Source organism: Amblyomma americanum, chromosome 8 (genome assembly GCF_052857255.1).
Source record: "Amblyomma americanum isolate KBUSLIRL-KWMA chromosome 8, ASM5285725v1, whole genome shotgun sequence".
NCBI lineage: Eukaryota > Metazoa > Arthropoda > Arachnida > Ixodida > Ixodidae > Amblyomma > Amblyomma americanum.
In genome coordinates this window covers 40,605,703-40,632,969 of record NC_135504.1, presented here as the reverse complement: position 1 = coordinate 40,632,969, position 27,267 = coordinate 40,605,703, and the positions used below count along the sequence as shown (strand labels likewise).

Below are 27,267 nucleotides of genomic sequence, written 5' to 3'. Positions count from 1 at the left end.
CTTCTTCAAACAAAAAGCAAGGCAAGGCAAGGCCAGTGTGTACGTTGCGGTTCGAGAAGCCAAACTTTCGCAACAACAAAATGAAAACTCCGATAAGGAACAAAGCGCCGGCATTACTCCCCCTAGTCACGATACAAAGAAAGAACTCAACAGCGTCATCATCTGGCACCCTACACCCTTTCAGGAGGGGGGCAGTTCTTTCGGTGCGTTCAGTTAACGTTTCATCGCTTTCTGGAGTTCGTTACTTCTTGTCTTCTGTTCTCTCTTTCTCGGTGCGAGCGTGAAAAGGCCGCTTGAGGGTTTCAAGAAAATAGCAGGAAGACAACAAAAAAAGCCACCCGCGAACAGAGGCGCGCTCCGATCGGGGGGAAAGGCCCGGCCGTCCGCGATCCGAAGGGGAAAAGGAAGTCGGCGGCCAGCCCTCTCCGGTTGACTCCCGTCCGGAGACGCAGGGGGAGTGTGCGCGGACGACCAGCGCTGCCAGGACGAACAGAGGTCGACGTAGAAGACCTTGGCGAGCTGGGTGAGACGTTCCTGAGGCGTGTGACTTGAAGCGACGGCGCGAGCGCCTAGACCCACATCGGCTGACAGGCGACTGAATCAGACCTGCAACGCTGCACCGTTCTGCGGCCTCGGTGTGCTTCCTGCATCCTTGGACACCAGAAGACGTCATTGCCGGTTTGGACACTGTTGGAACGCTCCTGCTGGAACATTCTCTGAACCGAACACGTCGCTGACAACCCCCTGAAAGAGACCTGCAACGACCAGTGTCTCTTCACTTCCGACCTCGTGCAACGCTTGGAGAGAGGTTCGTGTACCTCGGAGAAGTCTGGGACAAAGCTTGTGTTGAGCAACCCGTCTCTGGAGTTTCCGGCCGAAGAAGCTTGCAGACTTGTTCCGATGAGACGACCAGGGGAAGACGGAAGAAGAAGCCAGTAAATTTTTGGAACAGGGTTTCTCAACTCCACGAAGAAACACCTAGAGTGTCATAATCGGCCATCACGCCGCGTCTTTAAAAAGGGACGAATAAGCCCCGGACGCCTTCGCGAGTTTGCACCTTCTGGAAAAGTGGAGAAGAACGCCATAAGCTGGAAGCTTTGGCATCTCTATGAGGATCCTGCGTGTCAAGTGAAGCTCTTAACCATTTCACTGCAGACGGTGGCGTTCGGCGAGCTTCTGTGCCGTGTTCCTGTCGAAGAGCTGTGGTTGGACACCAGATGTGAGCTTCTCTTCGCTGCAGACATATCTTGAACAGTGCTAGACTTTGTTTCCTAGTCTGTAGAGTTGATGCTGCCGTGTTACTTGGCACAACACATCAAAGGCGGCGCCCGGATGCCAAACTGCCAAGCCTCAAGAAACACCGAAGGACTATTCCAGCTTATGTCGTCTAGTTAGCCAGCCACGTCGTTTGAAACGAACATTCCCATTCCGTCGGCTGCACTAGGCTTAGTACGCAAACCAACTAATAACGTGCTGCACCCTGAGAAGATCATAGCGACGCCAAATGCTCGCTCTGTGAACTCTTTTCATCACCGCCAAAGTGAGTGCAGGTAAAAATTCAATGCCTGCCAACACCTTAACGGAACTTTCGAGCAACGGTGTAGCCATGGCTCCCGAAGAGAGCAGCACCAAGTCCTCGCCAATCAAGAACGGCACAAAGAAGAGCAAAAATGGACGCAACAAGGACGTGGTCAAGAAAGCTGTCTTCATTACGGGTAAGCCCACTCGTGTATCTGTTTCGCAAAAGGAGCACAGACACCCAGTCTGCTCTGTTACGCAAAGTAATTACCGTAATTAACTAATTAACATATAGATGAGATACAGTTGGTATCGTAAGCGATTTTTTTATCCAAGCGCAAACTTGCGACGCTGCACTGAGTTGTTTAGCAGTGGCCGAGACCTTAGCGTAATTTGAAATGGCAGGGGATAAATCAAGGTGGACGTTAAGATCGTTTCTCCGACTATATTAAGCGCGGCGCGCTTTGCGCAATCAAGTGTATACGTAAAACACTAATGGCTGCCAAGTTTACGGTTCACCTACCACGCACCTCACTAAGAGCTACGTGGCTCGATCGCTTGGTGTACGTGGGGAAAGCGCTGTCTTGCGTACAGAAATGATTGATTTTGTTTTTCAGTGTCAGGGCCACACGCCATCTGTCTGCTTCCATTTTTCTACCTATTCTTTTTTTCAATGCATTGAGGAAAAAAAAAGATTTTATCAGGGGTATAATTACAAGTTTCACGGCGGCGATGACCGATTTGTAGTTCGGCAAAACAATCTTCAGAACTCCGGTTGTTGTGCTCAGGTTTGAGACTAAGGAGAATGAATAGCATGCAATGCACCTGGCTTACAGACTGTATTTGACGAGAAGCGAAATGACTTTAAATAATCCCAGTAAAAAAAAAACTACAAAATCATGTCAAGCTGTTTCAATCATCCCAGTAAAAAAAAAGCTACAAAACCGTGTCAAAAGTACGACCAAATAATTTGTAGTTTTGTCGTAACAACCGATTTTTCTGTTGTTTTGTAGTGTTTTTCTGTGGTACTGTAGTTTTTGTTTAGCACTTTTCTGCAGTAACTGCACAAAATTCCGTTGTTACTACAAGTTTCTAACCTGTACACATTACTTATTTTGTAAATAGATTGTGTATATTACCTCTCCGCCTATCCTCTCTTCCTGTCCCCTCACCTCTTTCATTTCATTTCTCCATTCTGCCTGCTATCCTTTATTTCCGCTGCCCCAGCTCAGGTGCCTCAGTATCGATGGCAGATGCCGGGGCTAGCAGAAATCTTCTCCTTCCTTTTTATAATTATTTTTATAAACCACCACTGCCACTATTACTGCTACTACTACTACTACTACTACTACTACTACTACTACTACTACTACTACTACTACTACTACTACTACAAGTTTCTTGTCGGAAACAAGACAGAAAATCTGTTGTGACGACAACTACTTTTCTGTTGTATTTGTGACTGGGCTGCAATGTTGTTTTTGCAATCGCCAATCACTCCACAGAGCTCTTTTCTTTCTCAGCTGCTCCATCGTTCTTTTATCCCGTGTCACATGCGCGAAAATTCGACGGCGCCCGTGTGCTGTGCGATGTCAGTGCGAGTTAAAGATCCCCAGGTGGTCGAAATTATTCCGGAGCCCTCCACTACGGTACCTCTTTCTTCCTTTCTCCTTTCAGGCCCTCCTTTATCCCTTCCCATACGGCGTGGTTCAGCTGTCCGCCGAGATGTGAGACAGATACTGCGTCATTTCATTTACTCAAAAACCAACTTTCAATTTTCGGTTTTTCTGGTTATATAAAGGGTTGCTCTACAAAGAGACATACTGATACTGCACGCAGTGGCGTGAATGATTTCTCGTGGGAAGACAATAAATTTGACGGCAGAAGTTAAAACAGAACACTACTATCTCTCTAAGTACCCGCACTGAGGCTTAAAGGACTACTGGGAACAGCTCCATCCAAACACTGCTCTCGGTAAAAATTGATTCCCTGGCTCTTTCTACGTATGTTCACGTTTGTATCGCAGCAAAACACGCAATTATCGGCCGGAAAATCGGATTTAAATATATTCCCGCCCGCCGATTCAATCTCGCGACGTCCTTAGAGAAAAGGAAGGGTTGCCCCTGTTTTTAAGTGAATGGTGGTGTAGCGTGGCCTCCGGGATCCGTGAAAAATAGGCAACGACGCATGCACTTTAATTGCGAAATTGGCCGGTGATGGCGGTACATGTACTTCGCTTCTTGGTCTTTTCTAGCTTATAAAATCTCCGTCTCATATTTGTGATTAGAGCACGGTATCTTATCGATACACTCCAATTCATGTTTGATATGAGTGTATACCTTTAAGCCTAACGCTAAGGTGCTAAGCATAAAGTGCTGAAGCGAGCGACACCTGCATTGTCAAGAGCAGGTCATATGGTGCTCCGGTATTATTCCAAACTTCTGTTATTATCCCCCAAGAACTCAAGAACCTTCAAAGTTCAGTTGAGAGTAAAAAACTAGAAAACTGGCCCAGTTTTTGGTGCCTCCTGATAGACTTTTATGTGGTTAACATTTATAGTATATCCGGGATCTTCACTTGTGATGTATGTGGGGTTTATTTTCCCAAAACTGCACATGCATGGCTTATGAGAGACGCCATAGTGGAAGGCTCCGGATGAATTTCGACCACCTGGAGCTCTTTAATTTTCCATGACGTCGCGCAGCACACGGGCGGTCTTGAATTGCGCTTCTGTCGAGGCCACCGCGGCTGAAATTAGACCCCGTGTCTTCCCCTATTACCTTCGCGTTTTCCTATTAGATCGGACAAACACAACGAAACGCCTCGTCTGTACACCGGTAAAACTCTTTGTTCAGATGGCTGTGAGCAATCAAAAACAGCTCCTCGAGGCAGCCTTGAAGCAAGGCATCCAAACGTTGCTTATACCTGGGCAGTAGGTGTTGCGGGAGTTACTTTCAAGTGCATGCATCGGAACACGCATTCAACATCCTAGAAAATACCGACAAGTGAAGTTCACACTTATGGCTCCTTTGTGCCTTGTGGGTTTCTATACTGACTAGATTTGATGTTCCATCCAATATAAGATGCACTGAAGAAAAAAAAACGAAGTTGTAAAGGGAAGAGAACGCACGAAAGAAGTCGCATATCCTTCTACTAATATGAGTACCTCCATCAAGATTTCATCAGACGCTGTGGACGTTCATCGCTAACGTGCAAAGGGCCGGCTCCGCAAATGCAAAGCTTAATAAAAAAAGGCTGTGGTTTAGCTCTGGTTAAACCTGGAGTGACGCGGTAGCTACAGCTGGCCGAGTGGAACTCGCTCAGTCGAATTGCAATGTCAGTCTTTCGCCGCTGCGTTTCGCTGGGCGTTCCTTCTTCATCTTCGTCCCTGGGCATGGATCCACTCTCTCCACCCTCTCCACTCCCCCACTCGGTTTCGCCGGCGCGCCGGGCCACCAGCAGCTGCCACGGTGTCCATGGCGCCGCCGCGCTGAAGGCTCGACATGCTAGCGTAATGTAGGCGCGCGGCGCGCACACCAGCGACGTCACTTCGCGCACGCGCACAACTGACGAGGCGGGCGGCGTCTGCTCCGCCGTTGGCGCAGCGGCGAGGCGCGCACACCAGCTGCCGGCTATGACGTCACTCCGCGCATGCGCACAGCTGGCGGTGCGGTGATGCCACGGCTCAGCGCGCAGCCACGCTGACCTCGCGAAGCGGCTGGCGTAGTGTAGCTATCGCTACAAAAGTGCAAGAAATCAAGCCGGCAGTAAAGTACAAGGTGCTTGTAATCGAACGTACACAACATCTAAGCCACAAAAACATTCAACAGGCTCGCCACCATCGGTGATGCATGAAGAGGTGCAAGGTACTGCCTATTCTTCTTAGATTCTCCGCAGTCGATGCAGACCTCTTTCTTTCTTTCTTCCTTTCTTTTGTAAGGCGGGGGTTTATTCAAAGGAGCTGGGAGGACAGTAGCAGCGGCGAAAACAGTCCGAGGACAGCCAGGTCGGGTACAGACATTCGTAGCGATAGCAATACGGCTGAGGCGCAGGGCCATATTCTTCCTTGTCATGAGTTATCTGCTTTGTCTTTGTCATCTTCTTTACAATCACCCCCGGGGAGAAGAGCCACCCTGGCGACTTACGGCGACTGTAAGGTGGCAGGGTTGTAGTAAGGCTTGAGGCGCTGAATGTGAACTGCCTCGCGGCCGCGGAGATCGGGAGACATCATGAGGGGTTCAACGGCGTAATTAACATGAAATGTGCGCTCTGGGACGCGGTGGGGTCGTGATACTTGGCGAGAAATTTCGAGGACAGTTCAGGAGTACTTGTCGGTATCCAGAGCCACACAAGCGTGCCAGGAGAGAAATGTGATGTGCTGTGAGCGTTGTCGTGGCGGAATTTGTGGCGATACTGGGTGTCAGTCGTGAGCGACCGGGCGATTTGGCGACAATCTTCTGCGTGTTGCGCGGCTTCGGAAACAGGGGTATATTCGGAGGCGTCAAGTTGGTAAGGCAGAATGGTGTCTATTGTAGCAGACGGATGACGGCCGTAAAGAAGAAGGGAGAGAAGTAGTGGACTGCTGAGTGGTGTTGTAGGCAAAGGTCACATAAGGAAGGACGAGATCCCAAATCGAGTGGTTGGATGCGACATATAGAGAGCATGTCCCTGGGGTGCGGTAAAATCGCTCGGTGAGGCCGTTGGTCTGCGTATGATAGACGGAAGTGGTTCGATGTATCTTGCACTGGCGGAGCAGGGCTTTGACGAAATTGGGCAAAAAGGCGCGTTCGCGGTCGCTAAGCAGTTCACAAGCTGCACCGTGATGAAGGACAAAACGTTGCAAAGGAAGGAGGCAACGTCTGTCGTTGTGGCAGACGGAAGGGCGGCGGTTTCAGCATACCGCGTCAGATAATCAACCGCTATGATAATCCAACGGTTGCCGGCCGCAGTGTACGGAAGCGGGCCGTAGAAATCAATGCCGATACGGTCGAAAGGGCGTGGTGGACAAGGAAGCGGCTGCAACTCTCCGGCAGAACAATGAGACGTTGACAGGCGAGGCAGGAGCGTACGTACTTAACTACGAAGGTGTACATGCCGCGCCAGTAGTAGCGCAGGCGGATGAGGGTGTAGGACTTAAAAACTCCCACCTGACCGCATTGTGGGTCAGCGTGGAAATAGGCGCATATTTGCGTGCGCAAGTGGCGAGGAATAACGAGTAACCATGCGGCCGTTGGAGCTGTATAGTTCCGGCGTTAGAGGAGATTATCGCGAATCACAAAGTGGGAATCACGGCGGCGGAGAGCACGGGATGGAGAAGCAGCATGGGTTGGAGCGAAATTCGAGAAGAGAATCGATCCAGGGGTCGGTACGTCGCGCTGAGGGCATGTCGCTTATGTGAAGCGATGACGAGGAGACGTCAGAGGTGGAAAGGCTGGCGATCTCGGCTGGAAGTGGGCAGCGGGACAGGGCATCAGCGTCTTGATGCTTGCGGCCGAGCGATAGACCATCACGCGGATGTCGTATTCTTGCAGACGAAGAGCCGACCTGGCAAGGCGGCCGGATGGGTCTTCCGGATGGGCCGGAGGAAAGCCAACAAAGCGCATGATGGTCCGTGACAACGTCAAAACAGCGGCCATATAAATACAGACAGGATTTGGCAAGGGCCCATACGATGGCTAAACACTCTTTTTCACTGGCGGAGTAATTAGATTCAGTCTTCGTAAGTGTGCGGCTTGCGTAGGCAACAACATCGAAACCACAGATGCGCTGGGAGAGTACGGCGCCGAGGCCAACACCACTAGCGTCCGTGTGGACCTCGGTAGGAGCGGTCGAGTCGAAATGGCGCAGTTATGGGCAGCGCTGTGAGGAGGCGACGCAAGGTGTTATAGGCATCGTCGCACGCCGCACCTAATAAATGTTCCGCCTCCGATGAGAGTGGCATCTCTGTGATTGATTAAAACGCTGTGCCAAATCGATACAGGCACGTTTCCATTAGTCCTGTCAGTGCCTGTCCCATATCTTCATGTTTTTTTTCGCCGCATCCTTTCTTTGCGCATTCAAGCTCGTTCACCATGCGGACATCTTAACCGAAAGTTCTGCGTTTGCAGAAGATACAGCGCAGCTTCGCGGCGATAGGCTTAGCGTGTTAACGCCACAGGAAACGGACAGGCGCTTTTCTTGGCAACGCTGCGCGCTTTAGTTGGCTGCCTCGCGTCTCGACTATATCTCCTCAAGGCTCTTCCGCAGCCGGTGACATAAGCACGCAGTATAGCTAGCAGCTCGCCGCGCACATTTCTGCTCTGGAAGAAAGGCGGAAACTGTATCTCGAGCGGTTATGCTGTATGCAGCAGTCTTCACGTGAGACAAAGCAGAAGGAAAAGATTGTCAGAATTCAAAGAGGACAAACAGGCAGGCAGAAGGGGTGTTCCTTCGCATTATTTTACCTTAAAGCGAAAAAAAGAGCTAGAAACAAAGTGGAAGGTTAACGGATGCTTCTCGGCAGAAGCGTGCCGTGTTTCCTGCGCTGAAGTATATCTCACAGACAGCGACGGATGCTCGCAGAATTCGCGCCGGAAGTGAAGGGCAAACAGGACGTTCCAAGGTGTCCTACCCGCGCAAGGTGCGTGCGAGGCGTGCAACTTTTCTCTCGTGTTGTGAAACTGAAACAGACGGGCGCTTTCTGCTTGAATTTGAGAGAAAAAAAATTTAGACCTCCGAGTTCCTTATGTACAAATGTCCTTGACGTATGTGAGTCATTCGTCCTGTAATGCTCAGCCTTCAAAAATGTAAGACTCTTCAACTTTAACGTGGTACATATCATCGTTCACTTCTTGATTTCATCAAATCAGCCCACCTTTTTTTCATTTATTTAAACATCTTACTCATCTTTCACTTCGTAGTTTTATGCCCTGAGGCAATAAACATCGCTTCAAAAAAACATTTAGTCGTAACTGCCAGCTAATATTTCAGGAAGGTGTACAATTGTCGTATTTTGTAGGTTAAAATCTTATAGGATAACGAACAGGCATGATGTTTTTAATATGCGGACAACGCAGCGTTGTATCTGAAGGAAAATTATAGGTGAAATGTTAAGAGACAGGAAGAGGGCAGAGCGGGTGAGGTAAGAGACGCGAGTTAATATCTTATTCGATATGAAAAAGAAATGAGCTTCGGCAGGACATGTAATGCAAAGGAAAGTTAATTGATGGGCCCTTAGGGTAAGGGACCGGATTTAGATAACAGGCAAGCATAGCCGGGGTTGGAAGAAAGTCAAGCAGTGATGTTTCATTCCGTGAATTGTTCCTCTTAAGAAAATTGAGAGGGGTGTGTTTTGGCAAAAAAGTGAATTTTTTTTCGGTCTTCAAGGCAATTTTAGGAGCAGAAATTGTCTTACTTTTCCCAAAGTCACGGAGTTTTCAAGCTGTTGCTGAGAACAGGGGTCCGTAATAGGGGTTCTAGGGTTTAACTGGGGGAATTTTCTGTTACGGCGTGGAATATCACTGAAGTCAGGTGGGCGGATGAGGTTGGAAAGTTTGCGGGTATAAGGTGGCCGCAGCTGCCAGAAGACAGAGCTAATTGAAAGGACATGAAAGAGTCCTTTTGTTCTGCGATGGACGTAGTCATTATGATGATGATGATGAGTAGCAGAAACCTGAAAATGCGGCATCTTTCAAGAAAAATTATCACGCCACAATTAAAATTACAAAGTGTAACAAAGGTAAAAACAGCGCCAATTTTTACACAAACCACACAGAAAGACCAGGCAGGACGGGCGCTGACTCCAACTATGCGCTGTTTTTACTTTTGTCACACAGTAATATTACACCAACTAGCCCAGCAAGAGGTACTGTTAAAATTACAAACTTGGGAACCTCTGAATAGAGTAAAACTTTCCATACATACGCGAGTACAGAAAGTAAATCGATGGTATAAGATTTAAAATCCTCCCAGCGCGTAGCAGTGAACCTTTTGAAGTTCTAGGTTATTTTAGCAGTAGGGCTAGCTTCTGCAGTGAGTTACCTTACAGCAGGGCTTCTGCATCTCGAAAAGCCGACGTCTGCTTTGTAATACAGGTTGGGAAAAACGACTTGTGTAGTACTGTGAGCATTAGATATATATTTCCGAATATTAACAGTAACTATTGACGTTTGCGCAGTCTGTATCGTCCGCAATGCACCACGCACTGGGGGAGGGAAAATGTGAAAAAAGTAAAGGCTTCACTCAGGCTGGAATGCTCAAGAGGGGAGAGAGAGATTACAATGTAAACCATGCATGCGCATGCCACGCAGGGCATTACAGAGTTAAACAAGCGCTCTATTTTATTTCTCTTTGTGCCTACAGCCCTTGTTTTGAACAAAAGAACTGACAGCACACTATATCAGTTTCCGGTTTCCAACAAGCACAGCCTAACATGCTTTATCTTGCTTTCGTCAACTTTATAACCTGTCACCTATAATTTTGTATGCCAGCTTCGCTGCCAGGAACCTTTTAAAGAAACTCAATCCTAGCGCTACAGAAATTATTTGAGGTAAAGCGTATGGTTTAGTAAGCAGGCTGTTACAGCTAACTAGTGCCAATGTTTAGTGAATGATAACGCGCTCTACGACGATTCCACTTGTGCAAGGTTGGTTTTGGCATTCGTCTTGACCAGGTCAGCATATTGTTTAAATTAGCATGTCTTTTTAATAAACAAAGGTCAATTAGATAACGTTTATCATCAATATTTCTATGTAAAAGTTACCTCGCATTGGAAAATGCGCCCCGTTTAGTTGGCTCCTTCTTTCATCATCATCATCATCAACATCATGATCATCAGCCTGACTACGCCCACTACACGGCAAAGGTCTCTCCCATGTCTCTCCAATTAACCCTATCTTTCTTTGCTAGGACTTAAACATCTTGTACTAAATTTAAGGACCGAAAGTTAGCTAACCTTTGTTAATTAGCAAATAAGATTCCTTAAAAAATTGCTGACCAGCTCAGTACCAGTGCCTACATTCCTGCACTAGTGAAACCCGTAGAACATCACTCTGCTTGCACATCACTCAATGTTTGAGGTGCCGAAAAACATTATTGTACGCTTGGTACAGCAGTGAGGTACAGACTGTCAGTCTCATTGTGTGTGTGTTCCTTTTGTGCCTATAATTTTCTGTATTTGTTTTTAAGGACTTCATTAGAGATTTCCTTTAGCAATAGACAGCTTTCGCTATAAACAGCATGCGGCACTTAGTTTATTAAAGAGTTGTTGAAAAAACACAAAATAGCTTTTCTTTTTGTGTGATTGTTTTACGCTGGTGGGAAATTCGAGCTGAAACGCGTAACTAAATAGCCTTTCACGTCTTGCTCGCTTAGTGAATGGGATAAACAATGTCAGATAGTGTGCTTGGGCCTAATTGCTTAACATCTACATGCACACTGTAAACAATAGAGCAGAAAGCTTTCAGGACAATTCGGCGCTATGCGCTCTTCAAATGAGATAGTCAAAGCCAGATGATGTGCTTGGATCTAATTGTTAAAGATCTACATGTACACTGTAAAAAAAAAAGAGCAGAAAGCGTTGACGCCAATTTGGCGCTATGCGCATCTATAGAAAGAAGAAAACACCATTCCTTCGTCCTCCACGTATACGGTCGCTAATCGCGGTCGTAAAGCCGTATAGCTGCCGTAGAAATAGCAAAGACCTTGACGTCGACGCACGAAGGGTCCCAGAATGACGCAGACTTGCGACGTCTGCTCGTATCTGCGTCATTATCGTACTACGTGTTGCTAAATCAGGGAAAGCAACCCAGCGAAGCTTACGGCGCCGGCTACACTGAATTTCCACGGACTCCAGAGTTGCGTGCAGTGTACAATATTCGTGCTTAAGGGTGCTTAACTTAACTGCCGGGGTTTCCCTCGTGCAGAAAGAGAAAAGGGGGAAAAAAAAGCCCTGCGTCTCGGCGACATCCGGTAAACCCGGCTGTTGTGTTTCGTTGGAGAGAGTCGGCCAGAAGCAGGCGCGAGAAAGGCGTGTCGTGGGTTTAAGCGAAGTGTTGGTAAACTATAACGGCGTACCCAGAAGGCCGGAAATTAATGGGCGGAGAGGAACATCTCCGTTCGCGGGAAACACCTCTTCACTGCGAAGGGCAGGCAGAAAGCAAAAAGAGAAATAGAAGGCAAAAAAGAAAAAAAAAGGAAGGAAGAAAGAAGAAAACAAAGAAAAAGGAAGAGAGGGAGGAACATAGAAAAGAAAGAGAATGAAAGAAAGGAAGAAAGAAAGAAAGAAAAAGAGGCAGAAATAAATAAATAAATAAATAAATCTGCTGTGGGTAATGAATAAAGCTAAAAGTCACTGAAACGGGGGAAAGCATACGGGAATGCTTTTTTTTTAAATTTGCGGTGTTGATCAATGAGGAATTACTAGTGTAAACAATTTAACAAGACCGGTTAAAAAATTTAGACAGCTATTTCTTTCCCCGTTTGATACAGCATGTGAATGGAGGTTCGTATAACATACGTTAGTATGACTGGCTGGCGTCAACTTGCCTGTCCAGTCCACAAGACAATAAAAAACTGGATGACGTGACTGTCGGCAGCGTTGGCTGGATTAATTGTCCAAATACCAAAGCATTCGATAAGCTTTTTCATTGTCACTTCCTAATTAAAATTACAGTCCTGAATATAAACCAGTTATCTTTATGATTTTAAAAACTGCACCGTATTTTTTGTTTAAAAAATATTAATACGCTGAAATAGACGAATGTAAATTCTCAGATGTTCTAGTTTGCTCAGGCATTCCTCAATAAAGCGTACTGTGGCCCCTACAGCTTTTTGGTTACGTTTTTAGCTTGCCCTTCCAATTGTCCTCAACATTACCTTTTTGCGGACGATTGCGTCTTATATCATCCTCATCATCAGCCTGACTACACCTACTGCTGGGCAAAGGCCTCCTTTATATAACGTGTGAAAAATTCATCAGACTGCAAGTGTATTAAAGAAGGTCTCAATAAGTTATCTTTATGGCGTTGCGAATGGTTTATCTTTACGGTGTTGTGAATTTCTTATGGCTATTAATACTTCTGGGAGCATGTTCAATGGTCTTTTCGGCGTGTAAAGTGCCTCTTGTATAAAACTATACTCCAGCCGGTCAGTGCCTGAAGACAGTGTCTCAATATCAGCAGTTCGGTGTACTCTATAAGTTCTACTTTACCTTAAAGCGTTCATATCGACAATGTATTGTTGTCGGATAGTCGTACCTTGGGTATTCTCTATCGGTCTTTGCGTTTCTCTAGCACTAACACTAAACTCATTGTCTACAGACCCGTTCTTAGGTCTAGACTAGAACATACCTCTAAGCTGCTACCCTCTTTATCAAGCTCTGGCTGACCGCCTCGAGTTCCTGCAGAAGAAAGCAGCCCTTTACAGCCAACCTGATTGCAACCGAACATCTAATGTCTGACATTAACCGAACTTTATATTTTTCTTATCTGGCTGGGAGACGTAACATTCAAAGTGTGCAATATTTTTTTCACGAAATATACAATATGCCTCACAAAAAGTGCCTCCGATTCATATTTCTGCTGGTACCGATAACTCTTGCTAAGTTTTTTTCCTGCAGTCCAAGGTAGACCTTCATTTTCGTGTTCACCGTTACTTGTAGTCAGTTGTTACCATAAATAATACTCGAAAATTTCTCTCCGGCCACTGTCCCATACCCGACAGTTCTGGACAAAATCATTTTTGAACAAGAAATCACTTATGAACTCAATTTTTTCATATGATGTAATATTCCACGGTAACAATCAATATATCCGCAGATCACCCGACGGCAGTCTAGAATTTTTTGCCATTAACATTTTTCCTATCGTCAAAAGAATTCCCCGTTGGTTTTCTATGGCAGTCTTACTGTTCGATGCGATTGTTGGAAATAGTTTAAAAGAAAGATTTTGCTAGTTATCAGAATAATGGACCATTACTTTTAATATTTCCATCAAAGTAGCGCAAAATTTTCCAATTTTCAAAATTTTTATCCGAAATTGTTGGACATGTTGCCACTGTTTTCATCACAGTTCTGAAATTTAACACTCATCTTGTCTTTGCTATAGTGCCTACGGTGAACGATTAATCTTTAGAGGTGTTTTGCTCGACATATCTTTTATATATGCATGCTAAAAAGTATGTCACGTTGAGTGGTGTCCGTGTTCTATCCCCCGTGTTTTATATGCGGTCCCCCTTATGTAATGCTCTTTGTGCCTTGAGGGTATAATGAATGATGATGGTGATGATGATATACGCCTTAGAGCGGTTCACGACCCGACCACCAAATGTGCACGACGACATCTGGAAAGTTTTTTAAGTCTGGCCTCTGATCTACTTCTTCCAAGTAAGTGTAAGCTAAAATTACGTGAAATATTGCTTCTAGTTTCAATAAGCGAGCACTTATTCCAAGCGTAAGAGGAAATGCTGCTGAGCAACATATTTTATCCGCTTACGCAGCTTAGCTGAAAGAAACGTTGACAATAACTAATCCTAATGACTGTACCACTCCCTTTTTATACGACATGTAGCCAGCATAAAATACCTCCTAATTATCAAGACAATATAACGACATAGAGAACCGCAAGTGAAGACACACCTATGCTGTGATACCGAGGTCACAGATGTGCGGGCAGTGTTAGTTAACCCGTGGATGCCCAAGACATGCATATAAGGTTCAAATGAGACCTCCCCCCCCCGCGAAAGTCCTCTCGAAGCCTAAATCTTCCCCAGGGCCTTCCTAAAGTTAATCAACACGAGATTCGAATTGCCTAGACCTACATCATCTTGCTCATTATGTCTTATTGACCATACATTATTAAGTTTTTTTCGCGCCATCTTCAACGCTCCAGGATATAAAGCGCGCCATATTGTTAAGAGGGCTGCAGGTGAACTTCGTCAACGTATACATAGTTATTAAACGGCGCATAAATTATGAACAGTACGATGAACGTTTGTTTCCAGTGGCGTAAAATGCCAAAGAGCGCCGTGGAAAACATGTATTTTACCTGCTTTATGCTTGGTTAACATTCTTTTTTTCAGAACATTCCAGTGAAGCCAAACTCAAGGAAAAGGCAAAGTTTTCACGCATTAACCATTAATTAACCATGATGCCATTAGAATCGGCCGACGCCATTGGCTAGAGGGCCCCCTTTGAGGGGTATTTGTCGCTTCGTTCTTGTGTTGTATCCGACTACAGTGGCGAAATCCCAGTACACAAGATTTCTCACATTTAGCTTCTATCGAAATGCGGGATCGAACCCGCGACCTAGTGCTTCGGCAGCCGAACGCTGTAGCCACTGAGAAACCGCGGCGGGTAATAACAGAGCGAAAGAAAACCACTTAAGCGACGACTCTCGATGCCTAAATCGATACTTTTAGCTCGAAACGCGCGGCTGAACAGCGACCAGAGCTGCTGACTCTTTGATGGGCCCCCGCTATAAAGCCTCCTCGTAGATGCGTATTTCGATTCTGCGAAGCCACTACACAAACGGCTCCCGAGCCGAGAATAATAACCTGGCATCACGCGGCGGGAAGTTATTTAAATTATCTTTCGATCGTTGTCGTCGATTGAGCGTCTCGGTCACCTCTCTTTCTGCGGATTTATTTTAACGGCGCACTTCCGTCTCGCTTGTGGTGACCGGTTGCAGCCGCCCACGGGACGAATTATTATTCCGGGGAAAAATGAAAAATAAAAACAAAAGAGAAATCCCACACTCGACGCCGCCATTGTTATCTTCCATGGGCGACGGCCAAGGCTACTCCGAGGCCGCCGTCTCGACATGCCTCCCCTTTCCTTTTCAGCACGGCATTTTTTGTTTGTTGGATATTTCCCGGCCTCGCTTATTGGCTCGTTTTTGCATGCGCGCGCTACGTCAGTTAAGATTGTTTTCTTGTTCCTAACGCGACAGCGTTGAAGGCGCCGTTCTCCAGAAAATCCGCTGTCGGCGCTGCGAGCGGAAAATCACGACCATGACTCAGGCAGGTGGTGCCCAGAGGGCAACCTAGGAGGCAGGTGGGCTTCCTAGGTCACGTGAGCTCGCAGCGTCATCACAACTTATCCACCGTGACAGGTGGCAGTTGAATTAATGATTGGTCGCTCGGGAAGACCAACCTCGGCCGTACAAGACACACCGCTGGGAGCACCTGCCACCGCAGAGCAGTGGCGCATCACTTAAACCACTGCACCAGGAGGGGGATGATGACTTCCAGGAATCTCTATAGATGTAAAGTATAGAATGACCAACTGCATATATGGGAATTAACCCATTAATTCTATTCCGTCATACCCTTAAGGCGGAGCTTAAGTGTCCTTTAAGTGCTTTTCATTCTTTCGTTCGACATGTAAGGGAACCACCTCAGGTAGCAAGTCCTTACTAGCCAATGGCTATGGGTCCAGCAACTGTTTTGTAATTTTGGAAGAAACATGAAATAAAAAACCTTCATGATGAAAAAAAAAAGGTTTGCGTGTCGTTTCTGATTGGTTTCTGATAGCTTGATCTTAGTTTTTACGATACCGTCTATATGGCTGTGTACTCCTATTTTCAAGAGTTCCTTACGAAGCTCCTTTCTTTTTTCCATACCTTTCGCTCCCTTCACATTTCAACGCGCTAGGAAACCACCCGGAAAGTCAAGGCGCCTGCGTCATCGTATACTTGATTGACAGCAGATCCTTTTTTTTTTAATTCGGTCCAGCGTTGCATCCTTGTGGTTGTCAAATGACGCACAACAATTGACAAGTCTTCCCCGTCATCTGCGCCCTTAAGTGAGGTAGGACGCGTGACACACTCAAGGGCACAAAAAAGGCTGGATACTTCTCGTGGAGGGTTTTTTAGTCACGCGAATAAAGGATTTACCACGGCTGACTTTCACTTCCCGTAAAAACCCTTCGCGCCGCAATGAAATAAAAAATTAGAAACAAAAGCTGGCCTACTGACCTAAAGGAACGGATTAGCTTCCTTCTATGTCTTAGTGCTTCGGTAAAGCTTGTCACTCACCGACGGGCGTTTATTGCTCATAGTCTCCGGGTTTTTCTTTTTTATTTGCAGCACTCTCCTCTCGACCTTATATCTTCTTTATTATCTAACGGCAACACTGTTTATCTTGTTTTCTTTCCACGCGTGATAGTACCAACCCGTTTCATACTCACCGTTGACGAAATGCGCTTTGCGCCAATACCACGGCCCCTGACTTCGAGTAACACGTCAGCTTTATCGTGCAGTGTATAGAGGCTTGACGAAGAACCCGAAGTCCGGGTCTCCGTCTCCCAAGGTTTTCGTCATGAGCAGGCAAGAAAAGGGAGATGAGCGACTCGTTTTGTTATACTAAATCATTGCCAGACCTCGCGTACCTTATAATGCGCATCTCTTTGAAAGCGAATTTAAAAGCAAAACGCGGGCCTAAGTGTCATTCACAGTCAGAAGAAACTGAAGTCCTATACACGTAGTCACCTTTCGAAGAATTATGTGCCGATACAGGCGCTCTGAGCGGCCTCCCAAGTTGGTTGCTTTGTCTAAATCAGTTTGCCGCCATTCCAGCCGCCAAATAGCTGCCCAGTTTCTCGCACTTCCTGCTGAGGTTATTTGTAATTTTTATTTATATATTTATTCTGACAGTCAGTTTACAACTAAATATAAGTTATCATAAGCTGTTACATCTTTCCCAAAGCACAGAGGCCCGTAACAGTTATAACGAAGAAAGTTCATGAAAAAAAACTGTTGGATCCACGGCAGCAAAATTCTTTGTGTACATTCATGGCTACCCCATACCTAAGATTTATTTTAATTGGGGGGGGGGGGGGGCGGTGACAAACTAAACTCTTTCTCAAGTCTGAAGAGTACATATGAAAAGAGCTAAAAGCCATGTAAGCACCCAAGCCAAATATTGAAACTACGTCAAAAGTTGGAGCCGCCGCGGTGGCTCAGTGGTTATGGCGCTCGGCTGCTGACCCGAAAGACGCGGGTTCGATCGCGGCCGCGGCGGTCGAATTTCGATGGAGGCGAAATGCTAGAGGCCCGTGTGCTGTGCGATGTCAGTGCATGTTAAAGAACCCCAGGTGGTCGAAATTTCCGGAGCCCTTCACTACGGCGTCTCTCATAGCCTGAGTTGCTTTGGGACGTTAAACCCCTATAAACCAAACCAAACCAATCAAGAGTTGGTATGCTAGTATTGTTCACGTCAATCAATTATTTATTTTATGTGCTTGATCAAACTTAATTTGTCGTCTAAGCATAAAGGTTAACTGGTAGAAAACCTTTACCTCAAGGCGGTCGACCCCAACCCCCTTTTTTATTCGAATGTGACTTCAGGACGTCTCCTTTCCTTTAAATTCCCTTGTCTAGTCCAGTTCAGAGAATCGCTTTCACCGACATGATGAAACCGAGTGCTCGCAACAACGGGCCGGTGTGGCTGAAAATCCCCGAAGACCAGCCCCTCGTGCGGGCAGAAAAGGTGACTTCTTTATCCAACGGCAGTAACACTGCGAGAGCTAGCAGGAGTTCTTCGCCAACGCAGGGAGTGTTGGCTGTATGTAATCCATTGAGTACGGTGTATTACCTGGCATTGGAAGGGCGTTAGGATCAGCTGAAGCTTACAGGAAGCAGCGCAGTGACGGGACGCAGTAACGATGGTAATGAATGCTTACTAGCATCCGGTGTTTATGTGCACTGAGTGGGCGTGTTTATTATTAATGCGAAAGCCTTTAATGGCTCATACTCGCGGCCACGACCCTGTCCGTCCGTCGGTTACGCTCTTCAGCAACTCGATAAGAAAAAAATCTCCGTGCACGATGGGATTCGAACCACAGTGCTTCCGTTCCGCAGCCGAGCGTGCTAACGACTACGCTACTTCCTGCCAACGCATATGTAGTTCTCCTTGTCTGAGACGCGGGAGAATGTTTGCAGAAAGGCGTCGAATCAGGCGGATGCCTCCCAAACGCCCCCCCCCCCCCCCCCCCCCAGTGTATCCCGCATTTAAGATTCAAAAACAGTTGTGTACTTAATCGACATCTTAACCACACATTAGTAACACAAGCTGCAACACCGCGCAAAAGGCTTTCGCCCCACCGCACTTTAGGTAATGCGTATTTTAATATACGCATTACCGCAAATAATGTCAGCAAGAGCCGTGTCACGTGTCAGCTCCCGTCAAGTCATCGCCAGTATTTAGGCGACATCAAAGCATCAGCTGGCGATTAAATATAGTTAACGGTGGCCAAGGTAAGAGATCCACTAAGGTGCTAAAATGATATAGGGCGACTTAAGATAAAGTGACAGAGACAACTAACAAAATGCTGGAATTCCCGCGGTGGTGAAACTCACCGACGCCCTGCCTGTCCGCCTTTTGGAAGTGCTCCCAAACTTCGGTGGCACTGGTGCTCCTGCGGGGGGGTCGATTCCATCCCGGAACCGAAATGACAGCAGCGTCAGTCGACACCCGTAACTCAGTAGTGGTGTCTCTGTGAGGTCCCAAATGGATATGCGTTGCTTTCGCTCAGCTGCAGCTTTGAACAGCCTTCATTCTTTCTACAGCTTCCTCCCGAGGTATTGTACTGCTAGGCCACTGCGCGGCAGACGAAGGCGGGTTAGTAAACAGGTTGGACCAATCTGGGCCGCCATGCCACCAGATCAGGCAGCCCCCTATGCGCCATTCTTGTTAACTACTGAGCTACCATATCTCGATCAGTACGTGGATGAGTAGCCCTTATGTACGCATAAGGAACAGACGAGCGCCCATGACAGCAGAAAGGAGCGTTCAGCCCTCTTCAGCCTCGTGACGATTATGCCAAATCACAGACTCAGCTGAGTTGTTTCGAGAGTATCAACGATTGAGTAAACAGGAGTGTAGATAGCAAGTTTTGGAGCTATATCAAGCTGGAAAAGTAAAGATTCAGAACAGATGTGACATGATATATATTTTCTTTCAATCCTCTCAATTCCGTTGCTATCGACTGAACGTTTTTCTGCGATAAACGGGCCTTGACGGTGCCACAAACTGCTTTAGAAGGTGGAAGAGGAAGGAATCGGAATAGAATTGGAATATAAAGTGTGAGTGTAGGCTAGTTGGTAATACGTGCTTGACACAAGGAGTGCAAAAAACACGGGGAGGAATGTCCTACTGAGTCGTCTTCATGCGTCCTTGTGTTTTTCGCGCGCTTTGTGGGAAAAATTGGAATGTCATATCGATTAAGGAATGCGAAAAGATCAGATATTAGGTGGCATTGGTATTTAATGCTTTCAACTATGTATACCATTATTTGACCAGCTAACACAACAGTGGCCCTGGGTAGAGGTAATTCGCTCAATGACAATCACCGCAACGGCTTAAATTCGTTACACAAGATGTGAAGTAACGGTCGTACGTTGAACCGTTATTGCAAAGACAGAAGGAAAAGAAACCAGGCAATAAAATCACAGATGGAAAGAAAAAATACATCACGAAAAGTCACATTTGAAGTGCGGTTAAATATGAAACCTAGCAACATTATTGTTAAGGAGATGTAGTCACAAAACATCGAACTCAAACAAACGATATGGTTTGTTTCGTGGACGCAAGCAGATGACTTCCAGCAATTTTCAGTGGCAGGCGTTGAGTGTAACGTACTGTAATATGATTTTGAATGTTGTCCGAGCAGCCGCTCGTCATTTCCACCAGTATCGAGTGACGTCAAGGTGTACTTGCCCAAAATATTGTGACGTCACCGAACCTAGTGGTGATTCACAAAAACAAGCAGTGCCTGCTGGCGATGCCGAGGTCATGAGGAATGCGGCAGTCCAGGTTGGCCAATTCGCCGACACTGGCTGACATTTTACGCATACTGGCCGGTCGACCATGACGTCATGGTGCACTTCGGAGCATCCGCCCACCGATACCAAAAATACCTGTGCAAAATCGTTAGTAATGAATTGTTAACGCTGCGCATTGGAGTATCGAGCTCATTTTCATGATTACATGGCCAATAGGCCTCTTTAAATGAAAAAAAAAATGGAAAGTAAAAAATTACCTGTACCTCTTTAATGGTGTTTCTTCAAAATTGAACCACTGCAGATGAAATTCTAAAACTTGCAAGACGAATATCGTATTTTGACGTAAATACTAGCTCCTATGGCTGGAAAAACTCCGGCCTTCTCTTAACGTTATGCTGATCAGTAGGACAGGAGAGCTCTAGAAAAATAAGTGTGTTCTCGTTTAAATTAATAACCTAAACAATAGAGCGGATAACAGACAGGAAGAGATAAGAGAACAAGTCAGGTGCACCGGGGTGAAGTCTGTGCACGTGTGCTGCAGATTAAACAAACCACGATTGTGGGCTTCCGTTCAACTGCCAGGCAAACTGAGTTATCTCGCCAAAGCACAAAAAGCAAATGACGTGTAGTGGCGACCAAGCATTACATCTCTAAAACGACTGACAATGCAGACTTTGCCGATGACCACTTGACATCACCAAACAAAAAACCTCTTTCTCTGCGGGAGACTGTATTAGTGAATGAAAACGAGCAGAAAATGCTTCCCTTTTTTACAACTGCAATTGCTGGCTATGAGGTCTTCCTTTCGTCCGCAAAGTAGCCGAAACAGATATTAGAATTCCAATTGTGATCCTTCTACATGAAGATCAATATCAAGACCCCAACAGCTTAAATTTCCCGCCCGATTATCATCAGGGTATGCGTTTGCAAGCTTTATAGGCTGAGTAATAACCCGAAATGGGAAAGGAATAATTCTTGAGAGTTTACAGGTATCTCTATAGTGGGATACAAGTAAAAAAAAAAACAGCTGTTGGCAAGAACAGCCCATGGCAGTTACTGTGCCGTATAACTTCGCTACCTAATCAGGGCAGGAACTGAAATCAGCCATAATTTAGTGCTTTATTACGAAAGTCAGGTCATCAAAATGATTTCACTGGTAATTTCATCTAATCGTTGGCTTTTTGTTTGGGTAATAAGGCAGCTTTTAATAACGGACTACTTACGGGACGTGGACGAAGCTTCCCTGCAGATACAAGATTTTATTTATTTATTGATCTAAAAATAAATAAATACATAAATAAATAAACATGTATCGTATATGTATAAAGATGTATCGACTATTGACCCTGACACTAATACCGACCAAATCTGCTTCATAAATTACGTGTTACGGAGCGAGTGACAGCGTTAAGGTTCCCGTTCAGCGGAAGACTCGAAGTGGGCGTCGTCGGCGGTGGCGTAAGCGAACAAAGAAGCAAAGCAGGTGGCCCATCTGTCACCTAGGTCACGTGACCTTGAGACGTCATCAAAAACTGGCCATCGTGACAAGTGCAGCTAAATTAATGGTTGCCCGTGAGAGGTTGCTCGGGAAGAGCAACCTTGGTCGCGCAATCCCCACAGGTGGCAGCACCTTCCACCGCAGGGCAGTGGCGCATGGCTTAACCGCTGCACCACGGCGCCAGGAGTGGAATCAGGATTCCCCGCTGGGAGTAGCTGCTGTTGAAATAACTCCCACCAATTACGTTTTCGGTTGGCGACGCATTATCGCATTTTTTCCGTACCTTTTTTTTTTTTTTGCGGCGAAAGCTGCAATACATAGCTCTTTACGGTGGATTCTAGCGTAGACCGTCAACATCCGGTCACGTGACCAGCGCCGCCTACGTGACTAGTGCCAGGAACCTGGCCGTGCGCCCATTGCTATCATTGTGGCGGCCTAGGCTGTTACAAAGTCTGTGTTTTTGATAAAAACATGGCGCTACAAGTGCACGCACAAAAAGAAGAGCAGACGAAAGACAGGCGTGAGTGTACTTGTAGCGTCATATGTCTTTTTCAGAAGTGCAAAACCGACTAATAATAATAATAATATAATAATTGGTTTTTGGTGGAAAGGAAATGGCGCAGTATCTGTCTCATATATCGTTGGACACCTGAACCGCGCCGTAAGGGAAGGGATAAAGGAGAGAGTGAAAGAAGAGAGGAACAAATAGGTCCGTAGTGGAGGGCTCCGGAATAATTTCGACCACCTGGGGATCTTTAACGTGCACTGACATCGCACAGCACACGGGCGCCTTAGCGTTTTCCTCCATAAAAACGCAGCCGCCGCGGTCGGGTTCGAACCCGGGAACTCCGGATCAGTAGTCGAGCGCCCTAACCACTGAGCCACCGCGGCGGGCCGACTAGCCCGGCAACATACGTTATTTAACAAAGTCTGTAGACTTAGAATTTGCTGTCGCTACGTCTTGGCCGTTTGAAAAAAGACATTCCAGCACGGCGATAGTTTTGACTGAGTTTAGGGCGTTACTCAGCAGAGCGCAAACTTTTGTAAGTTCGTCTTCTTACTGGACTTCCCTCACAAACCCATTTTTCTAGGTCATCTTCATCTCCGTCAAGCATTTCCTGCTTTTATCTGCATATTTCTTTAAATAAGCATAGAGGGGTTATCCTCGCAGTTAAGTGGGCATGAGTGCGTTGTCCTCTGTGAATGTTCACGTATGCAATGTGACCCTGGAAAGCAGCGCACGCCGCAAGACGAACTAGGAATGAGGGGCAGCCAGATGGTTAGCGCTGGTTGCTAGCATCATGCAAGTTCACGAATACGTCCATAGTCTACGTAAACAGAAAAAAGTGAAAGGCATTAAGCTGCCCTCAAGCGCACTCTTTTTTGTAGCGATAGCTACATTACCGTAGCATTTCGAGCCTTGAGCGTGGCAGCGCCACCACGCTGTCACGTGGTTGGTCGCTTGGTGCGGAGCAGCTGCCGGCGGCGCGACGCTGTGGCTCATCACGTGGTTCGTCACGTGGTTGGTCACGTGACCAAGTTCCACTCGGCTAGCTGTAGCTATCGCGTCACTCCAGGTTTAACCAGAGCTAAACCACCGCAAATTTTTTTGTATACAAAGGAGTGTGTTACATAAGCCAGCTTACTCTCTTTTTACTCCTTTACGTTTAGAGTGCATCTTTTATATAAAACGGAGTGCACTAGAGGAAAGCTTATTTCCTTTTTACTCCTTTCTGTGGCAACTTACTCTTATTATAGTCCGATAAAAAGCGTATCGGCGTTTAGAGTGCTGGTGAGTACATTCCCTACATGCATGTGTAAGAAGTGCGCGTACACAGGCATGCGTGCTACTTATGGCAGATGAGGCTCGCAGTGCATACGCGACAGGAACTGCGTCCGGGAAAATCAGGCGAGCGATCCGTGCCGTGTATCTGAGCATTAAAAATAAAAGTCAAAATTTTCTTTTTCTCGCTATCAACGTCATTTCTCGTTCCTAGAAGAAGGCGAAAATTTGTTTCTTCTTTCTCCGACGTACTCGGAGCTGTAATTGCTTACGACAGCTGATCGGTGTCGGTCCATGTCCCGGCAGCTCAGACAGCAGGTTGATGGCTTCCGGAGCACACCGGGGCTTCCACGTTCCCTGCTGACGTGCTTACGATCATAGCGCGAGGAGGTTGGGTCGCCAGCAAAACCGCACTGTCGGCAGAAAACATACGCTGAGGGCACCGCAGCGTATCATTCCATCGCCGGGAAGTCACGTTGACTCGTCGACCTTTCCACCCTCCCTATAAGCCACCAGCGTTTTCTGGTGGTTTGTGTTTTCTGGGTTCAATGCCTTTCCCACCACCACTGCTGTCCACCGGCTGCGGCATTATCACTATAGGCCATTCCAACGAGCGCTGAGAGTCCCTGTATATGCCGCTGGAGTGTTGTTTGCAACTGGCGCATGCGTGGTGCAGGTATAGCGCGACTTCTCAAGGCTATAAGCTTTCAATATGCACCGTGTGCGCCCTCATAGCTATACTAATGACACCTGCAGAACTCATCTTCCATTCCTCAATTCACTTGCTTTCTATCCCTTCGCTACCCTTCCAAGTGTAGGGTAGCACACTGGGTATCATTTTAGTTAACCTCTTTGTCTTTACGTTATTCTGTTTCTCTCTCCCGCAATGACTGCTTGAAACACTCATTTCTTCCACGAACTGTTTTCGATTGGGATAACCTCACTTAGAATGAAGTGTTGCTGCCGCCACTTCATTGGCAGATGTTAAGAATACGAAACTAACAGAACATACGTTAATAATAAAAAAAACGTTTCAGGTCCCTGCGGTAACCCGAATTGGAGTAATGCGAAAGAATTGACAACTCCTCGTTTCTCTTTGCCTCTCTTTGCTTCACTAGTCTTTCTTTTCTTCACTTGGCCCTTCTCCTCACATTTACTCGATTAAGGTCTGATGTAAGTTAATCCAATTTCCCAATTGCCACAATTAATTGTCTTGCTTAAGTTCCATCAATTGCCCATTTTGAGTTTTAAAACTTGGCGCCACACTTCGTTTACAAATTTGGCGCCACACGTTGCCCTGGCTCCTCCCACTTTTTGGACATTTTTGGCTTTATTTATTTAACTGATCACTTTATTGACATAATTCTTTTTTCGACATCAACCTCACAACATCCTCTTTCGATTACAGCCATTCGTTTGGCGCTACCTGTCTAAGTTCCTCAAAACAGCTGTGGACACGTTTTGCGCACACGACCTTGTCGACAACATTTGTATATCGTGCATGTTCAGGCCTGGTTCATGGCCAATTTGTATTTAAATTATTTGGGTATATGACGTTAAATCGAGACTCTGCATGCTTGGGTCATTCCGCATTACAGTGTCTAATATACCGCCACGGCATAAACGTCTCACTGCTAGCATGCTGTATGAGTTAAGTCAAGCTAAAAAAGAAAAACTTCACCGCCTTTCTACGTTACAGCCTGCGGCTGTAAGTAGTGTCAGGGGGCTAAGGCTTCGTCAGGCTTTAGACCCATTATAGCCTTACATCACCCGCACCCAGGGATTCATCTATATTGCTTCCTGTGAATGAAAGCAAACTCCAATTTCAACGCAGGCTGCGACAGTGGCTTCGGTCACGAGTTGGCCAAGCGGTTGGACGTGGACGGCTTCCAGGTGCTGGCTGGCTGCCTGAACCCAACGTCAGAGGGCGCCACCATGCTCAGGGACTTCTGCTCGCCTTCGCTGCGGGTCCTGCATCTGGACGTGACCCGGGAAGAGCACTTCCGGCGCGTCTCCAAGACTCTCGCCGCCGAACTGGGCCCCAGGGGTCAGTGCTGTCGCTGCTGCACGCTCCGCGACGCCGCGATACATGCCTCTGTGGTTATGCAGTGCCGAGAGAAAGTGTTCACCATTTAACTCAGAGCCGAGGTGGATAGCGCTCCCGGAGCAGGTACCGAAAGAAACGACTGGATGCTTTATTATGCGTAGTGTTAAAGACAGTAGTTGATTGAGTTGATTGTTTATACTGTTACCAGGTGCAAGTCAATGAAAGACATCTTTTAGCCTCGAACAGAAGAATGAACTTCGGTCATCAGGGGTGATTTGTGCTGTAAAAGGCGGTATGAGTTAGCATTCAAACACTGAAACATTGAGAAGGTGGTACTAGGAATTGGAGAAGAACTGAGGGTATATTCTAGTCTATAGGAAGGAAGAGGAAGCAATCAGCATGCTTGTTGGGTAATGGGCAGGGTAAGAATTCGGGCTGACGCCGTGTCAACTACCACTATCCAGTTAACACAGGGAAGCTCCTAAGAGTCTGTATTTGCTGTACAACAAAGAAAATTTATACTGGACAAAAGAAGGACCATGCAGTGGAGACGTAATTAACTGTCTTAGCTTACATACGTGCCATGAATACATTTGCTTATTTTCTTATCTTTCAGTTCGTCCCTTATTTCTTCCTGGCTTCTTTTCCTTCTCACAGTGGTCCCTTTTTTATTTGCGAATTTCAGGCTAACAACAAACTCTAAGTGCATTCCTGCAGTGAAAACAAAATGATGGCGGCGTTCTTAGTGGGAAAAAGATATTAAGGCAACGTGTTCATTATTTTATCTTTTTTTTTACAAGGATTATAGGGTTCAGAAAGGTTTGGCTGACATCACAAAAGTATTAGAATGACGCACTAAGTACTGTAGCGCGATACACAGAGCATTCAGTAAAATGTGTATAGCTTATTGGCTGTTAAAATGCCGCATGACAGAAAAAAAAAAGGATTAAACAATGCGCTATAGTTTGGACTAGAGAATGACTGCTTTGCGAGCAAAAAAGACCTGCGGTTTACCCCTTGAGCCAGAGTTGCCTGCGCTAGACTCAAAATCAGTCTTTTTCTTCAATGACCTAAAATCACCATTCCTTATTCTCCTCAAATGCGCTCTACTCTGAAGCCGCACTTTTGGCAACTGTTAAGTCGGCATTACCGCACGCACAATATTAAGCCGGCGAAGTCCGCTTTCAGAAACTGCTTGCAATTGATGTCACTGGGTCTAAAAATGTCGATTACTTGCGCACTGCTAAAAAATTTTCAAGGTATACCTCATGCAGTGGAAAGGATCTAGAGAACTCTTTGAGCTACAATGCATAATTACGTTGATAATCACGGTACTTGCCAGTTACAGAGGCAAAGCTAGAATAGACTGAGGCATGACGTCTCTCCGTCCAGCCGCGGGTGTAATTTAACACCCCTGGCAATGGAGTTTTAACAGAGCGTTACCGCATGCCAATACTCGCGGCAGCTTCCAACAGCGCCTGTGTAGGTGGCCCCTCAGGGCCACCTGAGCATGCGTTTTGGGTAGTAGCCAGTAGCGGTGTGCAGTACAATTGCACGACACTCTGAAATGACCATGCACGTTCAAGACCAGATGAAGTGGTGTTAAATTGCGCCAGCACTTGACAACGAGATCGGGTGGAAAGAAAGCTCGGAGAGTTAAGCC

At 46.4% G+C, this 27,267-nt stretch overlaps 1 protein-coding gene across 1 annotated transcript in view; it reads left to right on the top strand.

Moving 5' to 3' along the window:
- The first annotated feature begins 377 nt into the window (after positions 1-377).
- LOC144101445 (17-beta-hydroxysteroid dehydrogenase type 6-like) overlaps positions 378-27,267 on the top strand; it is a 30,358-nt gene continuing 3,468 nt past the window's right edge. Inside the window, exons 1-2 of the mRNA XM_077634624.1 lie at positions 378-1,715; positions 25,392-25,604. Coding sequence (XP_077490750.1) covers positions 1,562-1,715; positions 25,392-25,604 — 367 coding nt within the window. The 5' untranslated portion in view covers positions 378-1,561. The remainder of the gene's footprint in view (positions 1,716-25,391; positions 25,605-27,267) is intronic.